At 40.4% G+C, this 19,356-nt stretch overlaps 2 protein-coding genes across 7 annotated transcripts in view; one reads left to right on the forward strand and one right to left on the reverse strand.

The window, feature by feature from the left end:
* On the forward strand, positions 1-2,245 carry LOC118375118 (40S ribosomal protein S27-like). Of its 2 annotated transcripts, XM_035761617.2 has the most exons (4): positions 1-169; positions 1,258-1,366; positions 1,571-1,681; positions 1,811-2,245. In XM_035761617.2, the coding sequence occupies exons 1-4, from the start codon at positions 164-166 to the stop codon at positions 1,837-1,839; spliced, it is 255 nt and encodes an 84-aa protein (XP_035617510.1). In that variant the 5' UTR covers positions 1-163; the 3' UTR covers positions 1,840-2,245. The 2 variants fall into 2 exon arrangements, with proteins under 2 accessions (XP_035617510.1, XP_035617509.1); XM_035761616.2 differs by lacking the exon at positions 1,811-2,245 and having other exon boundaries at positions 7-169; positions 1,571-1,749.
* The window catches only part of tpm4a (tropomyosin 4a), a 26,586-nt gene continuing 9,341 nt past the window's right edge, over positions 2,112-19,356 (reverse strand). For 2 of the 5 annotated variants that reach the window (XM_035761611.2, XM_052475122.1), the window contains 7 exons: positions 8,529-8,662; positions 6,795-6,912; positions 6,609-6,679; positions 6,389-6,464; positions 5,008-5,070; positions 4,825-4,894; positions 2,112-3,264 (listed from right to left, as the gene is read on the reverse strand). In XM_035761611.2, coding sequence (XP_035617504.1) covers positions 3,182-3,264; positions 4,825-4,894; positions 5,008-5,070; positions 6,389-6,464; positions 6,609-6,679; positions 6,795-6,912; positions 8,529-8,662 — 615 coding nt within the window. In that variant the 3' untranslated portion in view covers positions 2,112-3,181. Of the gene's footprint in view, positions 3,265-3,352; positions 4,094-4,824; positions 4,895-5,007; positions 5,071-6,388; positions 6,465-6,608; positions 6,680-6,794; positions 6,913-8,528; positions 8,663-18,418; positions 18,924-19,356 lie in introns of those variants that run through there. The other 3 variants (XM_035761613.2, XM_035761614.2, XM_035761612.2) reach the window with 3 other exon arrangements.

Below are 19,356 nucleotides of genomic sequence, written 5' to 3' on the forward strand. Positions count from 1 at the left end.
CTGATTGTGCTCTTGAAGTCAATGTCCCACCCATGAAAATGTGATCCCACCATTATCTTCTCATCTTAACAACGATATCAGTCTGCAAAGGAGTGCTGTAATATTCTAATCAAAGTTGAAAGTACAGTGCCAGTGAGTGAAATAACAATAACCAAGAGAAGCAATGTCGGTAAGTGGTTTTTCTTTGCTCATGCGAGGATTTCTTTGGAATAGCCAGTCAAATACTGTACAACGTGTACATGTTTATTGGTGGTCTTGTTTTGACCATGAACATTGAAGTTAGTAGCTAATAGTGCTGCGCTATTAGTACTTTGAGGTTGCTTCGGTTTCAGTTCGATTATAAAAAAATTATCATGGTTTTCGGTTTTGATCCTTTTTTTTTTTTACATGAAATGCAATATGAAATAATAGCATTACAATGATTTTAGACCATTGTAATGGAAATTCCAAAGTCAAGTAGTAAACATTCATTTGTCAAAACATTGAAAATGTTGCTTTGTCTCTCAGTTCCACATGAGGTAGATATCAATATAAAATAAGAAAATACAATGAAATACAATATTTCCGGTGTGTATATTACTTTTTATTAAATGAGATTATTCGTTTTAATATCATAATAATATTTTCTCTGCTAAGGCAGTAACAGTCAGCCGGTGGGATCTTGGTTTCAAAGAATTTCGTATTTTTCTGTTATGAATTCTATCTAGGTGGCTAACGTTAGGCTTAAGGTTAAGTTTAGGAGTCATGTTTAAAGGGGTAGGGATAGCAGACATGTTAAGTAGTTATAAAGTAGCTAAAAAAGTAGTAAGTCGTTTTAAATTAAAAAACGTCAAGTTGTCCGTGATGAGATTTGAACTCGCAACCTTTGGATTGCTAAGACCTTCGCATTATATACGGCCACCCACTAAAACCGGACTAAATGAATTCAAGTAATTGACCGACGTTGCAAATAACCAGAAAATATGTCGGTTAATCGCTCAGTACTGGCTAATGATTCAGTCAATTTCAGCAATAAGTTATGAATACTATGATTTGGTTTAAAACATGACCATTTAGCAAATATAAAATAGTGCCTGTTCTGGGAATGGAATACATGCCCGGGCAAGCCTCAGAAATAGTTAAGCTGCAGTTCTTGTATCAGACATGAGAGGGTGCCCTTGACTTATTTCCCCCTTCAGATGGTTTTATATTTTTTTAATGGTTCTAATGGTGTGAGCTGTGAAAACAAATATTTTTATACATTAATCCATATTGCAGCTCACTAAGGACCTAATGCACCCTACTTTGGAGGCTGAGAGGCAAAGACACAAGAAGAAGAGGTTGGTTCAGAGTCCCAACTCCTACTTCATGGATGTAAAATGCCCTGGTGAGTATTAAGGATGTAGTTTACATCAACTGCCCAAACTATTTACATGTAGTGTTCACACTATTATTAAATTAGCTTTCCAATTTCCTGATCTATAAGAATTATAATTTACAACACAAAAAAATAAAGCATGAAAATAAATAAAGCATTTACAAAGGATTATTAAGGTTACAGAAAACATATTTGTTTTAAACTTTATTCCAGGCTGCTACAGGATCACCACAGTGTTCAGTCATGCCCAGAGAGTGGTGCCCTGTGGCGGCTGCTCCTTCGTCCTGTGCCAGCCCAGAGGGGGGAAATGCCGCCTCACTGAGGGTAAGAAGACTGTTGCACAATCACATTGCTCAAGTACTTATACAGTAGCATAGGCCCATATCAGTGTAGAGCTCTATCGAATATCTACTGATTTTTGACTTTACCAGTCCCTTTCTCACCCCTATACAGGCTGCTCCTTCAGAAGAAAGCAACGCTGAGTGAGACTTCAGTAGTGAGCTTTCAACTGTGATAGTTGTAAATTGTGGACCATGGATGTTTTGTAAATTATTACATTATATGGAATGGGGATTATTCAGCTGAGCTGATTGGCAGTGTTTCGTCCTTATGATATAAACAGATTACAATATTGTTCAGATACAATATGCCTTTTTGTAATGAATAGGTATAATATACTGTATTCTGAAGTGGTTTGTCTGTGTTTGACATTTCTATTTTTCTTACTAAATAATACATTAAATAATCTCTTGAGCCAGGTTGTGTAAAAATTTATTAGACTGAAAGCTGGAAAAGTGAATGAATCATTTCAACACAGACTCAGTCAAATAAGGATGAGAAGCCTTGATTGATTACCTTCACAGACAACAATAAAACCTTTTGACGGTTCACCTTCTGTGGTTTGTGTATTCTTTGATTTCGAGAGTTCCCCTGACTGAAAGTTTTGTAAAACTGGAGCAATACATCAATAACTAACATTATTCTACTATATACAATAAGTATCCATGTTTTATTACCTTGATTGAGGCCCCAGTGGTGCTTTTTTTGGTTTAACTTTTAAATATGCTACCACCACAATATAATACCAGGATTATGATTTTACACCTAGGCTAGGCAGCCAAATGCAGAGCTGGGATAGTGGCAGGCATGTCAGGCCATAGTGGAAAGGAGGTGCTATGAAGCTGCATGTTCAGCATATGGTGGCACTTTAAGACCATACAGATAATAGGTTAGGTCAGAAGAGGAGTTGTAGTTCCTTGAAAGATTTGTGTAGAATACTCTTTTCACATAAAAAATGATTTTTTAAATTCGCTTTGGCAATCCCTCCACCTGAATGATAGTCACAGTATTTTAGCACCACCAGTAGCACCACAGACATGTTCACCATCGTTTCCATGAGTCTTCCTCTAGTGTCAATGACCATGTTAACACACACATATACACCAAAGGTAGAATATTGGCTCATTTTTAAAAGGCACAGTCCAACCTGTGGATATGTTCACATACATTGTGCATGCACTAAATTACCATGTCAGTTGGTAAAAGCTGATTCCTGTCAACTGTTTGCAAAATAACTCTCGGTGGAGCTCATTAATCATACATAAATGAAGGCCATACATATAACACAACCTATTTCAAAACATGCTTTTGAGTGCACATGTCAAATATGAGTTGTTTTTTTCTATTCTTGACTCATTGGTTTAAAAAACAAAGGGTACAAGTTAAGTTAATCCCCTTTCGCTGAATAAGACTTTACAGCTCAAAATGTGGAATGAAATGTAATATTTATGGAATGTTGCAAGACTTTTATCTTCCTCCTCATCTTTATAAGCTGTTGAGCTCTTGCAGTGTTTGATCCAGGACTTGATGCATTCCCAGGTTCTCTTCTTTGGCTCCTGCTAATTTTTCTAAAAAATAAATAAAATAAAGACATATTGAAGACATATAGAATGAAACCACACATGACAGGACCATCATACAGTTGATTAATATGAATTCATTCTCCTTAGGTTTGGTAAACAATATTCTACACAGAATCCAAAGCCATTCCTATACAGGATGTACAACTGCTGCTTCCTCGCCACTGTGCTTCTACATCTGCATTTCTTGCTGTTTAGGGTTTTAGGCCAAGTTTCTGTATATCACTTTGACATCAGCTGAGGGCTTTATAAATACATTTGATTGATATTACATACTGTAACTGCTGTGGTCGTGTTAAGTTGTTCAATATGCAAAACAACCACACTAAAGAACACTACCCAAAACAAAAGGCAGATTTGCATTTATAAAACTGATGACAGTAATGTATGGAGTTGAGCGACAAATGTTATGTAAAAAGGATGTGAGGGACACTCAGTGTGAATGCATGCCACACTCCATAAATTCTCACCTTCTTAAAACAGTTGTTTATCCTATTATAAAGATTGTAATATCAAAACTATTTAATTAAAGAAGGATAGTTGAGATAGTTAGCTTTTAATGAGTTTCATTACACAGTGAGATGGACAGAAGGCACAGAGAAAAGGAGAAAGGGTATTTCAGGAGGCTAACCCCAGGACACAATAGCCTAAAGTGGGAAGGGTGAGAGGACAGACACCCTGGAGGGACAGGCATCCTGGAGGGACAGACATCCTGGAGGCAGCAGGAGGCCGGCAGAAAGAAATGTCTACAAGGAGGTCATGTCATTGAGCTCCTCGCTGATAGCCTTGTACTTCAGCTTCTGAGTGTAAAGTTCATCTGGAGGTCAAAGGGCAGCAGGAAGTAGCACAGGTAAGGCAAAAGGAAATCAGCAGCCGAGAGAGGTGGAGGACAGGACAGGGAATCAAAAAGGAAATGGTGGCAAAAAGAGAGGGAAGAGAAAGAGAGGACAGGTCAGTGGATGCAAAAGAGAAAAGTCATACAGTATAAAAATGAAAGAAGAGAATATGCCAGAAAGATAAGACATCTTAGTCTACCTGTGAGCATTCTAAAATTGAAATATGTTGCAAATCTTTTTTTGCGGGGGGGCAAGAGATGACTACCTTAAGCATTTAAGCCTATTTCAAGGTTTCCATAAACGGACTTCATACCGGTAAACCCATTTCATGTGGCTCTAGGACCAAAAATGCTGATCTTAAAGGAATTTGAGCACTCTGTTCTTAGTGCAGACATCAGACACCAAAATAGGTGCTCTTTGGTTAGTAGAAAATGGGCCTACATATTTCTTTACACTGGAGACCAAGGCAGTGTGTTTTATTAGCTTGTCTGAGAAGTTTCCATACGTTTGGCAGGGTACCCTTTCTTCTAGAGAAATATTTCCAGCTAGTTGAATTTTTGTATTTTTAACTGGGACCATGTCAATGTGAAACTGTGCATAATAAGATGATGTTTCATTGCTCAGGGAGAGGATTAAATATCCAGACCTCTTGACGTTCTCTTCTATCGAAATGCCATAGAGCAGTTTGCAACAGCGTTTTTAGCACTCATACCTTCCAGGTCATCAATGAACTTTTCCAGTTTGGCCACTGTCCTCTCTGCAAACTCTGCACGAGTCTCAGCCTGAGGGACACACAGGGAGGAGGGTGTCAGAACAGGACGCCGTTTTGACATGGAGCAAATTGGCTTACTACTGTAGGAACTAAGAATCCAATAAGCTGCCAGCAGCTGCTTACCTCCTTCAGCTTGTCACTAAGAACCTTGATCTCCTCCTCATACTTGTCCTCTTTTTCTGAGTACTGTCAAAAAACAACGACAAAGTCTATTCCAGGCAAGCTCTGAAATCTTGAACATGTCAGACCATTCATCTCAAAGACAGAAACGAGTACAGAAACAGACAGACATGAAAGTGCATAGACAGCGATGATCTTGCGGCACTGTTTGTCAACCATGCTTTGCTGTAATACAACTAGGGTTGCAAAGGGAGGGTATATTACTGGAAACTTTCTAAGTTTAAAAGTAAACTACCAACATTTTGGTATATTTCAATGTTTTTATCACAAACATTTTGTGGCCCTTTTGGGTACTTAAGATTATCACAGGTGTCTGTAATAATCTCTTAGCTCTGTATGGCCTCATCACATGTAAAATATATTAAATAATTAAATAAGATGATTTTAAAATAAAAAATTGAATGACAAAGATGTAAAACATTATCCTAAATGTAAAACATCAACTTCTTGAATACCATTGGTGTTTAATAGGAGGGTTTCAACATGAACTATCCTTCATCTTTTTACAAACCTTTATTTATTTTACTATGTCAATATGTATTTGCTAATTTTTTGGCGTCAAACTAGTGACAGTTGTGAAAAATGTCAATAGTTGGAAGAGTTGCAGAATTAATTGAAAATAATGCCAGTGTTGATTAGATGCTTTTTTCATTAATTTGGCCATTTTCTCTTGAACCATATGGTCTATCTAATAAGAAAATACCAAAATTCCGATACATATTTTCTGTTAATTACCAAAATGACTAATTACCAAAATTACCAACTTTTGTAAATTACAGGTAGCTTTGCAACCCTAAATACAACTCTTCAGGTTTGATAAACTGGCTGTGTGTTAGCATGGGTATAAGGAACACATCGTGCTGTGATGCCAACCATGAGAAGGGCAGTGATTTAAACAGCACCGGGCAACTGCTTAAGTGGCTGAGGGAGATTCATGTGGCGTGACTGGCACTAAGCTGGCTAGGTAGGAATGCAGAGTCTGTTTTGGTCCAGGGCTATTACACCTTCCTGTTCCATCAACATTATCAGAATGAAATCAACATCCAATTTGTCAGGTGACACCAGGATCTTTGTTCAGATGTCTTTGAAGATAAAAGTGTGTCAGGTAGTGATTATACTAAAAATAACTCTGCTATGTCAACTAATGATTTGGGACTGACTTAAGTGGATGCACTTACCCAAAACATGCAGATATCCAGAATAAGTTTTTTTAAAATTATGTATTTGAATTGGGACTGGTGATTTACACTGCACTTAAACGGAGTTTGCACACATCAGTAGTTGGCTGTATTTACTTGTATGATGTAATAGTATGCACACTGACCTTCTCAGATGAGGCTTCTAGGGATTTTAGGTTGTTGGTCACATTTTTCAACTCCTCCTCCAGATCACTGCATTTACTACCGGGGAATAAAGGAAGAAAAGTACTTAGCATTGGCATCTCAATACTTAGATACACAATACTGGAAGGATCTTCACATGTTCATTTCAAGAACCTTTGTTTACCCTCTTATTTTAGTGTAGGAGGCGTGTGCTGCACTTACAGTTCTGAGACCTCGGCCCTCTCCTCAGCTCTCTCCAGTTCTCCCTCAAGGATTACCAGCTTACGGGCCACCTAAGGTAGAGAGATAAACATGTTAGTGGAACAGTATGAGTATGTTAAGGGATACTTCTATGAATGGATTATACCCCAGACAGAACAAACTCTATGGGACCATGTGAAGTCTCACCTCCTCGTATTTGCGGTCGGCCTCCTCAGCGATGTGTTTGGCCTCCTTTAGCTGCATCTCCTGCATCTCCATCTTCTCCTCGTCCTTGGAGGCCCGGTTCTCGATCACCTTCATGCCTCTGATAGGACAGGACACACAGTAATGTCAGCAACACCCAAGATACAATCAATTTCAAGTATCATTTACACAGCCCACCCAATATGGAGGCACATTGAATGGTTTTACACATTCAAGATGGCTTTCCGGAAATATCGCTTTCAGTACGCTATTGAAGGGGCTGGCAATGGACATGGCATCAAAACCTATAACAATAAATAAAAAATGTCAAAGCAAGTCACATGTGCCTGGTACTATCGAATGGAAAATGGCATACACAGTGCATTTGGAAAGTATTCAGACCCCTTGACTGTTTCCACATTTTGTTACATTACAGTGTTATTCGAAAACAAATGAAGTAGTTTTTTTTCTCCCCTTAAACTACACACAATACCCCATCATTTATTTAACTAGGCAAGTCAGTGAAGAACAAATTCTTATTTACAATGACAGCCTTGACAAAGCAAAAACAGGTTTTTAGACATTTTAGCAAATGTATTAAAAATAACAAACTGGAATATCACATTTACATACGTTTTCAGACCCTTTACTCAGTACTTTGTTGAAGCACCTTTGGCAGAGATTACAGTCTCAAGTCTTCTTGGGTATGACACTACAAGCTTGGCACACCTGTATTTGGTGACTTTCTCCCCTTCTTCTCTGCAGATTGGCTGGGGAGTGTTCCTGTACAGCTCTTTTCAGGTCTCTCCAGAGATGTTCGATTGGGTTCAAGTCCGGGCTCTGGCTGGGCCACTCAAGGACATTCAGAGACTTGTCCCAAAGCCACTCCTGCATGGTCTTGGCTTTGTGTATAGGGTTGGTGTCACAGTCTTAAGTCCTGAGTGCTCTGGAGCAGGTGATCATCAAGGATCTCTCTGTACTTTGCACCGTTCATCTTTCTCTCGATCCTGACTAGTCTCCCAGTCTCTGCTGCTGAAAAACATTCCCACAGCATGATGCTGCCACAACCATGTTTCACCGTAGGGACGATCCCAGGTTTCCTCCAGACATGACACTTGGCATTCAGGCTTCATCAGTCCAGAGATTTTTGTTTCTCATGGTCATAGAGCCTTTAAGTGCCTTTTGGAAAACTCCTAGCGGGCTATCATCTGCCTTTTAGGAGTGGCTTCCGTCTGGGCACTCTACTATAAAGGCCTGATTGTGGAGTGCTGTATAGATTTTTGTCCTTCAGGAATATTCTACTATGGGACCTTATATATACACAGGTGTGTCTCTTTCCAAATCATGTCCAATCAATTAAATTTATCACAGATGGACTCCAATCTAGTTGTAAAAACATCTGAAGGATGATCAATGGAAAGAGGATACACCTAAGCTCAATTACAAGTCTCATAGCAAAGTGTCTGAATACTTATGTAAATAAGGTATTTCTATTTTTTATTTTTAATACATTTGCAAAAATGTCTAAAAACCTGTTTTTGCTTTGTCATTAAGGGGTATTGTGTGTAGATTGAAGAGGAAAAATATTTATTTAATCCATTTCAGAATAAGGCTGTAACGTAACGAAATGTGGAAAAAGTCAAGGGGTCTGAATACTTTCCGAATGCACTGTAAATATAAAGATTAAAAGGTGAAAGATTATAAATACGTCCGTTTCTGTGGCTGGCTGGTACTGACCTCTCGCTCTCATCCGCAGCCTTCTCTGCCTCCTCCAGTTTCTGCAGCGCAGTGGCCAGCCTCTCCTGGGCCCGGTCCAACTCCTCCTCCACCAGCTGGATCCTGCGGTTCAGACCCGCCACATCACCCTCCGCCTGGGAGAAGAGAGGGGGATGAGGTCAAAGGTTACACATATCAGGGTCACACTGACACAGTAATGTGTTGTACTAGAAAGAAGCACATCCTGCTAAGAGGATGTTCCCTGGATGGTACCCTCACATGGTCTCCTATCATTGCTATGCAGATGACACTCAACTACTTTTCTCCTTCTACCTTCCGACACACAGGTGGCGACACTCATCTCTGCGTGCTTGGTAGATATCTCAGCTTAGATGTCAGCCCACCACCTCAAGCTCAACCTTGACAAGAAGGTGCTGCTCTTCATTCCGGAGAAGACCAGCCCGCTCAAAGACCTCTCCTTCCAGATTGACAACTCCACAATGGTCCCCCTTCCAGAATGCAGAGAACCTTGGGAGTAACCATGGACAACACCCTGTCGTTCTTTGCAAACATCAAAACAGTGACTCGCTCATGCAGGTTCATGCTCTACAACATCCAAAGAGTACGATCCTAGCTCACACAGGAAGTGGCGCAGGTCGTAATCCAGGCACTTGTCATCTCTCGCCTGGGCTACTGCAACTTGCAATTGGCTGGGCTCCCCGCTTGTTCCATTAAACCCCTACAACTTATCCAGAACGCTACTGCCCACCTGGTGTTCAACCTTCCCAAGTTCTCCCATATCAACCACTTCTCCGCACACTGCAAAAATGCCTTTTGTGAACTAACATTTGATCTTGACTTCCTTTCCTCCCCTTACTACCTCGGACTTTGCTGATAGCTACTTTATTGAGGAAAAATGGACTTAATATGACTGTGATGAGATTGTCCCACCTAGTTATTTTAAGATGAATGCACTAATGAGCTGTAAGTTACTCTGTATAAGAGTGTCTGCTAAATGTAAATGCTAATGTAATGGAAGCCTTCATATGGGGGGGTAAAGACATCCTCAGTCACCCATAACCATGTGTCAGGATCCAACGACAGGGGAGTACACAAAGAGCCCATATCCTCTTCATGGTCCCTTTCCTATAGTAAAATTACCAAATCGCCCTGTAGTGGCCTCATGGGTGAAATTATATTAATATTTTTCAGAATTTTGTAATTAAACAGAAAGTCCGGTGTTTCTATGTCGGTTTTGTTATATTTCAGTGTTCTGTGATGTATATAAAGTGTAATATTGGGATGTAAACTCAAAATGTAATACATTTCAACTCTATATCTGACATGGTACAGTTGCCTTAATTTGTTTAAGTCAATAACCATATGTGTAAGGTGTATACATTCAAAATAGATTTGTTTAAGACTAACAAGAAACACTCTGTGTGACCCTGATTTAGCCCACTGCAGTAAAAGGTCAAGCCAAGGCAATCTATTTGGCTGAGTTCTTGGATGTAAAATTAGTCATGCATTCAGTGTCTAAATAATTAATAACTCATTTACAAAGTGAATTGGAGACAGATGGAAACATTCAAATGGATAGAAGCAAGAGTCTTAAAGTCAGTAGGTTTAATGATGAATGAGCATCAAACATAACTACTGATTCCATTCAGTGGAATCCATTTGATTTGATTTAAGACAAAATAAGTGGGTCACATGATGGATTTTTTGGGGGATCCTCTTTACTTGATAAACAATCCCGTTTCGTAGAAAGCAAACAGAAAATCAAACCTTTATTCCCTCTCTCAGTCCATAAGCATATCCACCTCCCAGGGAGTAGGCCTAATATAGAAACACAGATTTCAGACAAATACAATGGAAGCTCTCCAGCCAACTCTGACTCAGGTCTTACTACTACTACTTCTCACACAGTTCAATACAGCACCCACAGGCCTGCCCTTGGCTGACCATGTCCAGACCCAGCGTACACAACTAGGCCTCAGGCCTAGAGCCTGGAAGAGAAGCTCTACAGAGATAGAGATGGGGGTTACTGTTGGAAAGTGAGGCATAGAGAGAGCTAACAGAGGACAGAGGAAAAGGGCAATTAGGATTTATTTGTGCAGAGTGAGTGCCATTCCATTCTCTCATGGGCTGGATATTTCAGCTCTGCTCTGGGATGGCTGTGGGAGAGACATGGCTTCCTGCTCTGCTCAGGGCCTGGCGGTTAGTCAGCACTCTCCTTTCTATGCCTCTCTTTTGCTTTCTCCCGATCTATCTTTCAGGCCTGACTGACACCCCCCCACCCCCTCTCCCTAGTTAATATGTGCTTAGCATGTGCTTAGAGAGGCAGTGGAAGCGGGCAGGAAATGTCCATTAAATGAATGATAGATCAACAGCCAGCCAGCTAAAAGTCAATTGAATCCAACGAGACACTGAGCGTTTTCTAAACTGGTGCATAAACTGACCACAAAATGAATCATTGTGGATAATACATCTTCCCCTAACTTCTTTATGGGGTTGTATGGACATCAGATCAACTGCCAGACAGTTTGAAAGAAATGAGGCCTGAAAAAACAGATACAGTTATAAGGCAATTGTCTGGAGAAAGCCTCCACACATAAACAAACATCAATTCTATTCATGAGCGCAGGTCAGTTAGGTATGCATGTCTGTATGTGGCTATGAAACTCGTTCTGATACAGACAGGCAGGCAGTTAGCAATAGAACCACAATTGCTACCTGAACAGTTGAATGGCTGTTGTGTTGACCAAAAAAATCAGCAGCATAGAAATATTTTTACTAGCGGATTTACCACTAAAACAATGAGCGATAGAGTTGAGGCACTAGTTTATAATGGCTATCTAACATCAGACGTTGATTATCATGTGGGGAAATCTCCCCCAGACAATTCTCTGTGTGTTTTAAAGCTTGCTTGTCCATCTACAGATGTAGGATCTTAATTTGATCACCCTGTTGCAGGATAACTTTTCTGCAATGCAGGAAATTTAAAAGTTCTAGTGTATTTGAGGTTTTAAAAGGATTCAGACAAAAATCTGCATAATAATTTACATTTCCTATTTCTGCAGGATTATTTTCCTGCTATAGCAAACTGGCTCAAATAAAGATCCTACATCGTTATATAGTATGTTCCAAAGGTAAATAATTCAGCCATGTCAAGGGAACCAGGCATTCTTCTTCGAGATGCATGATGATGTAAGGTGGACAGTTTTTAACATCTCGTCCCGTGTTTTATGATTCTTGCATTCAAAAATTGAAGTCTCTCAGAGTTGGTTGGAAAAGCATATTGTTAGTTAGATTATTTACTGTGTAGCTGAACGATGGACCAGGCCCATACCATATGGATGGTCGCTAAGGAATACTCTGGAGACCTGAAAAGTACCACAAAGAAAAGTATGCAAATATCATAGCTAATTACCAACTATCTGTCATAACAACTTACAGTCACACCCTATACAGTACATGAGCACATTCCTGTTATTTAGACGAAAATGTAAAGACCCTATTTGAGAGAAAGGAAATGGAGTCGGTTTAAAGGGGAAAATGGTAGAAAACGGACAGGAAACCAATCCACACTACATCCTGACCTTCCTCCCTCCCCTCTTTCTCTCACAGTCAGTTCAGGGTCAGAGGAGAGTGCTTTCTCTTTCTCCCTCTTTCTCTCTCCCTTTCTCTCCCTCCATTCTCTCTCTCGCCTTTTCCCTAGCCATGCCCTTCCGTAGTCAAATAGCATTCTCTGGCTGCCTGAGACACACACCTTATATGGTAAAACATACTCGAGAGAATGTTTGTGGTGCAGTGCCAAGACGATGTTAGAGAGCGCACGCACACACCACACACACACACACACACACACACACACACACACACACACACACACACACACACACACACACACACACACACACACACACACACACACACACACACAAAAAGAGACACACATAGGAAAAAAATGCTAGGAAAAGGAAAGACACCAAGCTAAGGAGGTGCTCTGTTAGTGCTTCCTCTCTCACATATAAATAAGAGGATCCAATTATGAATGGAAGATAGAAAATGTCTAGTGAGAAACTCAACAGACTAAAGTTATGCTAATGGAATGTCTATTATTATGTCATGGCATTAAATACATCAACAATAGTGCATAGAATGAAAAGCGTATCAGTAGTGACAAATGTAGGATCTTTATTATTGTGTGGATAATAATTAATTACATTTTTGTTGGGGTCGATTCCTTTTTTTGGAAGGGAAAATCAGATCTGAAATTTCAACGTGTAAATTACAAACTTCAGAAGCTTTTTTAACTCCATTAGCTTCTATATATCTGCTGTACCAGCTGACTGTGTTCTGTTGTATTGAGGCCGTTTGAGTCTAGCTGGCAGCTCATGACACAACGAAGCCCCACTGACACTAATAACCCACTGCCACAGCATCCTTATCAAGCGCCAGCAGCTCACTACAATACGCTTGATATTCCACCAGCATCTGGAGCGCTAACTCGCTGAATCGCTCACTTTGTCCCCTGCTCTGGACAAAGTTCTATCTCCCTCCCTGTGGCCACGCGACCAGCTTTCTTTACGCTTTGGAGACTTTATATCAATACCAGAGCCTTTTCATTGGCTGTGATTATGTAAATGCTGAGCCAAAGATGACAGGGATATACCATTTAGCGTGTAATTTTTTTATCCAAAGGGACTTACAACAGTGACAGAATACATTTTCGTATTGATGGCCCCAGCGGGAATCGAACCCAAGACCCTGGCGTCACTAATGCCATTCTCTTATGAATTGACTAACTAAGAACGAAGGAGGTGAGAGTGAGACATGCATTCATTATAAAACACATGCCTGTTGTCACTCTCATCCTGAAGAGTCATAAGCATTGAGAGGGAGCGAGGGCTACTGCACATCAGGAATCTAATTATTGCTTCATTTGAGGACAGTGGTGTAATGAAGAGCATAAGGATTGGGTTTCTATGGAAGTGTTCCAGGCTGGAGCTGTGTTATAGTGCTGGTCCAGTCCTGTTGTGATCCCATCTGTTAACAGAGACTTGACATACAAAGACAGCCTCATATAACTAGGCATTTCAGGAGGAGATATGTAAACATCAGCCATGTGCTTCTAATGCAGTGCCACAAGCCTTTTCAATGCAAATAGTACACTAAATGAACAGAGTGGTCAACTCCATCGTATTTCAGCCACATTCAGACCCTGTCCTGTTCCTCATCCTGACTTAAGCCAGCTTCAGAGTAGGGATGGCTCACTGATTTGTTTATGGGTCTGAGAACATGTGCAAAACAAAAGCCCTGTGCTTCAGCAGGGTCTCGGTTGCTAGCCAACACCAGGAAGTAGTGCCGGTATGCAAATAAGAAAGTGAAAGCTCAATTGGGTCTTAGACTGGAGAGTTAAGTACCAGCAGGTAAAGTAAACATTCTGCCTGTGAAACTATTTACTGGTTTATATATTATGCTGGTCTAAAGCAGTGGACAAGCTTAGGCCTGTCACTATGCGTGGCAGTGGGATCCCTGGTCAACACTAAGTACAAGCCAACATCCACTCCCTCAAATACTGTACTTTTAAGTTCCAAGGGAGGGCTCTGTGCCCAATGAATGCCAAAATGTATTACTGTTAAACTTAAATTTGAATAGTCGTGATACTCCCATGGGGAAAGTCCAAAGTTAGATCTTTTTTTTCTTCTTCAGTGGAACCAGGAAGTCATTCTTTCCGTAGCATGCAATGCATCATGGTGCTATTTGTGGCAGGAAACCAGTGGCTAATTACCAGACAGGCCAGTCAACAAATCTAGACCTATTTGGCATTCACTACGGTATATTTACGTGGCTGTCAAAAACATACAGATCTAAGCAAACAAATGTTATTTAAAACTTGGTGAGAGGGATAGACTGCCCAGCTAGCACATTTGTTTCCTTGGAAGTTGTGGGAACGTCCGTTTTTGGTTTCCCATTGGTTCTGGGAACAAAGCCATAAGTATCCTGACCAGTAAAACTGAATGTTTTTGGGGCCTTCTGAGTGACGCAGTGGTCTAAGGCACTGCATCGCAGGGTTTGGCCGGGGGGTCTTTACTTGGCTCATCGTGCTCTAACAACTCCTTGTGGTGTGCCGGGCGCCTGCAGGCTGACCTTGGTCGTCAGTTGAATGCCGTTTCCTCCAACACATTGGCGCAGCTGGCAGGTGTTAAGGAGCGCGTTTTGGTGGGCCATGTTTCGGAGAACGCATGACTCGACCTTTGCTTCTCCCAAGCGGGTTGGGGAGTTGCAGCGAAGTGACAAGATCATATTTGGATATCACGAAATTGGGAAGAAAAAGGGGGTAAAATAAAAATATATTTTTATGTTCTAAGGACGGAAGTGAACATTCAAAGGAAACAAGCACTCATTAAGATCAGGTGTGGCCAACACACCTGAACACACTTAACAAGATAGAGGAGAGAGAGTTTTGTCGATGCGGAGAATGGATTGTATACATTATTATTAAAACGTTCTCTGAACGTTACTAAAGTTTTCATGTCAATGGTCTTAACGTTCTGAGAACAGAATGTATGTTTTTGTATTCTTAGAAGTTCTCTGAATGTTATTAAAGTTCTCTTGTGGTTTTTATGTAAAGTTTTCTTAACGTTCTCGGAACAATTTGAGAACATGACTTTAAATACAACCATGAGAACACCTGTAGGAAACGTTATGCTGAAGTACGGAAATTCCGACAGACGAACGTTGTTTCTTAAGGGTCTAGAACATTACCAAATTTTAAATGAAATGTAACCATGTTTGAACTTTTAGGAAACGTCCTGTTAAAGTAATGAAATACAAAGAAAATACATTTTTGTCAAGTTCCTTAAATGTGCTGAGAATGTTCCAAAGCCATGTAACTATCCAGCACCATTCCCAGAAAGTTATGTTAAGCTTCTATGCTAAATAACCATAGGACAACCATGCTCATATGGTTCTCAGAATGTTATACGCTAGCTGGGTGTGGTCTGCTCTTTACACTTTTATAATAAGTGATTATAAATATCACATTATTCTAGAGAAGTCTTTTGATAAGAAATATTTGCAGCACCAAAGTCAGTAGCCAACTTCATATAGCAACTGGGTTCTCTTTTAGACCCCCCAGATAATCAGGATGTGTCTGTATCACAGAGTCCAGGCCTGGGAGAAATGTCCAGCATCTGCTTATCTTCCTGCTGATGTGGGCTGAAGCTGCGGCACAGGAAGTGTCGGAGTGGAGCCGACAGGCAGTATCCTGGGCCTGTTCCTCAGGGGCAGGGAGTAGAGAGAAGCTGTGTCTAACCACTGATACTGGGTCAGATACTGTTTCATCCCCCTAATGGTTAAGGCTAGGACTGGGGGGTAGGGTCATCTGATCCTAGCTCCGTGGTTTGGAGCACTATGGTTTATATCGAGCCAGAGGCAGTCCCTCCAGGAAGGAAGCTAGCTCCGCTTGGGATAGATATCATCCCTCTCCTCTACATACATAGAATATGGATAATAATCTGAAGTAGGCCTAGAACCTCCAACCTAATCTAAATACTGTACATACTGTGAGAACTGTTGATATGAATATATAGAACCTCAATGAAGCACATCTTGTTTTTGTGACCAACTTTTTATTTTGTTTTGACATTCCTTTTTCAGAGGGGGTTTACAAGTACAAAAACAATCAAACAAAATGCATACAAAGATAAACCTGACCCATTCCCCCCTTAGTCCCCATCCACTCGCCCTCATCCTCCCTCCCCACCCGGAAACCATGCTTCCCATCCTGAAGAAAGCATGCATGCTTCCCACCCCTTCCCTTCCCATCCCATCCCATCCCACCCAGCAACCAAGGTTGCTTATCAGTTCATCTCCCTCCCATCCATCCCCTGAGTCTCCTCTTAGAGACTCTCACCTTACCACCCCTGTCCAGTGGGCCTGAATACTAAGAAAGCAACAAAAGTCAAAATAAATATATATTGTATAATTGGTCTGTATGTGTGGGGCTTTACCTGAGATTGTTTTTTACAACGTCAAGTATTTCTTGATAATCATTCCATGGTGGTTCAACAAAGGCAGAGGGTGTTGTGTGAAGTTAAGTTACGCCTTGCAAGACAAGAATGCCACTTCACTCCAAAATAACATCAAGACATTCATTTTAGGCCAATAGTCTCCATGTTTAAACTATTCAAAAGAAGATTCATTACCTCAAGAAAGATAACAATGTTCCCTCTTTTGTGCAGCTTGTTCCAATGAAAGAGTTTGTTGTGCCAAGAAATCACCCTGGTTTGCCCCAATTATTCACACATGGGCCCATACACCCTTGAGGTTAGCCACACAAGTGCTTACTCAAGACTCAACCACTTCAAGTCTTTTCATCCTTGAACACAGACTAATGGCTTGAGCTTGAAGGGATAGTTTGGTATTTTGGCAATGAAGCCCTTTATCTACTTCCCCAGAGTCAGATGAACTTGTGGATACCATTTTTATGCCTATGCGTGCAGTTTGAAGGAAGTTGCTATCTAGCGTTTGCGATAGCGCAATGACTGGGAACTTTTGTGAATTACAAACTCCAGAAGCCTTTTTAACTCCTAGCCATTAGCTTCTATATATCTGCTGTACCAGCTGACTGTGTTCTTCCAGTCATAGCGCTAATGTTAGTTATCATTGGTTTGTGAAACTTCCTTTAACTTTTTTCATGCTTGAGTGACATAAAAATGGTATTCACGAGTTTATCTGACTCTGGGGAAGTAGATAAATGGCTTCATTGACAAAATCCCAAACTATCCCTTTAAGAGGTACATTTCAAATGCTTTGAGGCTGAGAAGACCGACATGATGTAAGGTCTGATTCTGTGACTGAAGAAACTGTGAATGTAATAGCAGCCAGGTTGCAGACTTGGGGTCAGTTCAGGGGATGAAATGAAAATGCATCCCCCACCATGCCTGGTTTTTAAGCTTCTCACAGACCCACTATGGCCTCCCTGCTGTCCAATCATGAGTCAGTACTCATGTCCATTGAGCCCTGAGGTTCTGTCTCTTCTATATGCATCACCATATGTCAATGAATGCTGCCTCTCTACAAGGCCTATATCTGACAACAACTACCAAGAAGCCATTCGCACACATTTACATCCTGGGCCTCTCGTGGAGGACAATGCTATCCATCAAACATCCATTTCACATCCCTCTTTCTTTTGCTTCCTTTGATGGATTGCACTGAAATGAAGGGGAACTCCCTCCTTTAGCCAGATCCTCTCATTACCTCACCTCTTGCTGCTTTCCCAATCAAGACCTGACAGCTCAATCTCTCTACTCTTATTAGGCCCCCCACAAGTAGCCATTTAATGATTCTATTGCAAATATGTTTTGATGATTCAGACATATTTCAAAAGCAACAGCATTTGAAATACTTTTTGAACCATACAGCTATTTTACAAGAAACTAAAGTTTGTGCTGGCCCTCCAGATTGACCAATTTTCTATACTAACATCTTGTTCCAGCATTAGACTCATACAAACCTAAATCGGGCCTTATTATTAAGCCTAGCCTAGTTACAGCGTACTCCTTTATAATGAAAAGGAAATGTCCAAAGAGAGGAAAGGACCATATATTTAGGTCTTGAAAATATGTCAATAGTGGATGGTCTAAGACAAAGATGGATGATTCCTACTGTAGCACACATCTGATGATTAATGGGCACGCGCTAGGACCTTTAGCAATTCAGCATTTTTTGGAGACCATTGTGTCTTCATTACCGGCGGATCAATTCATTAACGTGTATCTTCCACACTATTACAGAACGTAACATTTTGGCAGACGTGGTCATGAGGAGAAGGACAGATAAGCGAAGTTTTTAAAAGGAGTAGACAGAGGAAAAAGATAAGTATTCGATTGTCTCACTTTCTCCCGAAGTTCTCGTTCCCCATCCAGTTCTCTCTGTAAAACCTGGGCTCGGTCTTCTGCATCGTCGGCTTGCTGTTGCAAACACTGGATTTTTCTTTTCACAGCGTCCAAAGAATTCAAACCCGACATTCTCGTACTATTCGTTAAAAAATACTTTTGGTTTCGAAAATTGTAATATTGTGCAAAGGTTGCTTTGGTCTATTCAAACAGGATATAATAATAGTACTCAGTCTTTGAAATGGACCGAAAAAGCAGAATATAAATCTTCAAGTGCAGTGCAATAAGAAAAGTTGTATAAACCAAGACAATAGGTTTTCCAGGTGGTTATTTAGTTCAGACTAAGAGTAACTTTTAAAAAAGTATTCAAATATATACTTTCGAATGAAATATGTATGAACGCATTAGCGAGGCGTTCCAGTTTTGAACGGCAGAGAATAAATAAATAAAAGGAAGGAATGAATGATGAGGAAAGTTCCTCCAATACAGAGAAGTGTGATTCAGATGAGGTCACGGTTTTAGGATAGGCGGGGCGTTCCCGTTCTGCGTGATTCTTGCGGGTGTAGGCAAAGGGGACTTTCAATGAACAGCTTCAATGGCAAGAAATCAATCCATTTTGTAGCCTATAAAGAGTCTTATGTACGTTAACAGTTGCCAATGCCATAGTAAATAATGTATGTTCTTCAAATTCAGGGCTTCAATTTAGTCACCAAAGACAGGGAAAACAGGAAATCCAGTCCAGCAAACATGAGGCTAAAATGTGACACTTTTAAGTGCCTATAAATAGCTCTTCTCTCTGGTTTGATATGGAAAATTCATACTTGAACTTTAAGAGATTATTCTGAACAATATTCACAACAGTTCATTCTAATTATCTATTACAGTGTACAAAAATTCCAGGTTTTATCAACAGTTGTTAAATCAAAGTCTAAAGCATT

This window comes from Oncorhynchus keta, chromosome 22 (genome assembly GCF_023373465.1).
Source record: "Oncorhynchus keta strain PuntledgeMale-10-30-2019 chromosome 22, Oket_V2, whole genome shotgun sequence".
Lineage (NCBI taxonomy): Eukaryota > Metazoa > Chordata > Actinopteri > Salmoniformes > Salmonidae > Oncorhynchus > Oncorhynchus keta.

Bases quoted from the DNA above. Each gene is read 5' to 3' on its own strand.
- LOC118375118 (XM_035761616.2), top strand. The intron at 1,367-1,570 runs GTGAGTATTAAG...ACTTTATTCCAG, and splicing joins CATGGATGTAAAATGCCCTG to GCTGCTACAGGATCACCACA.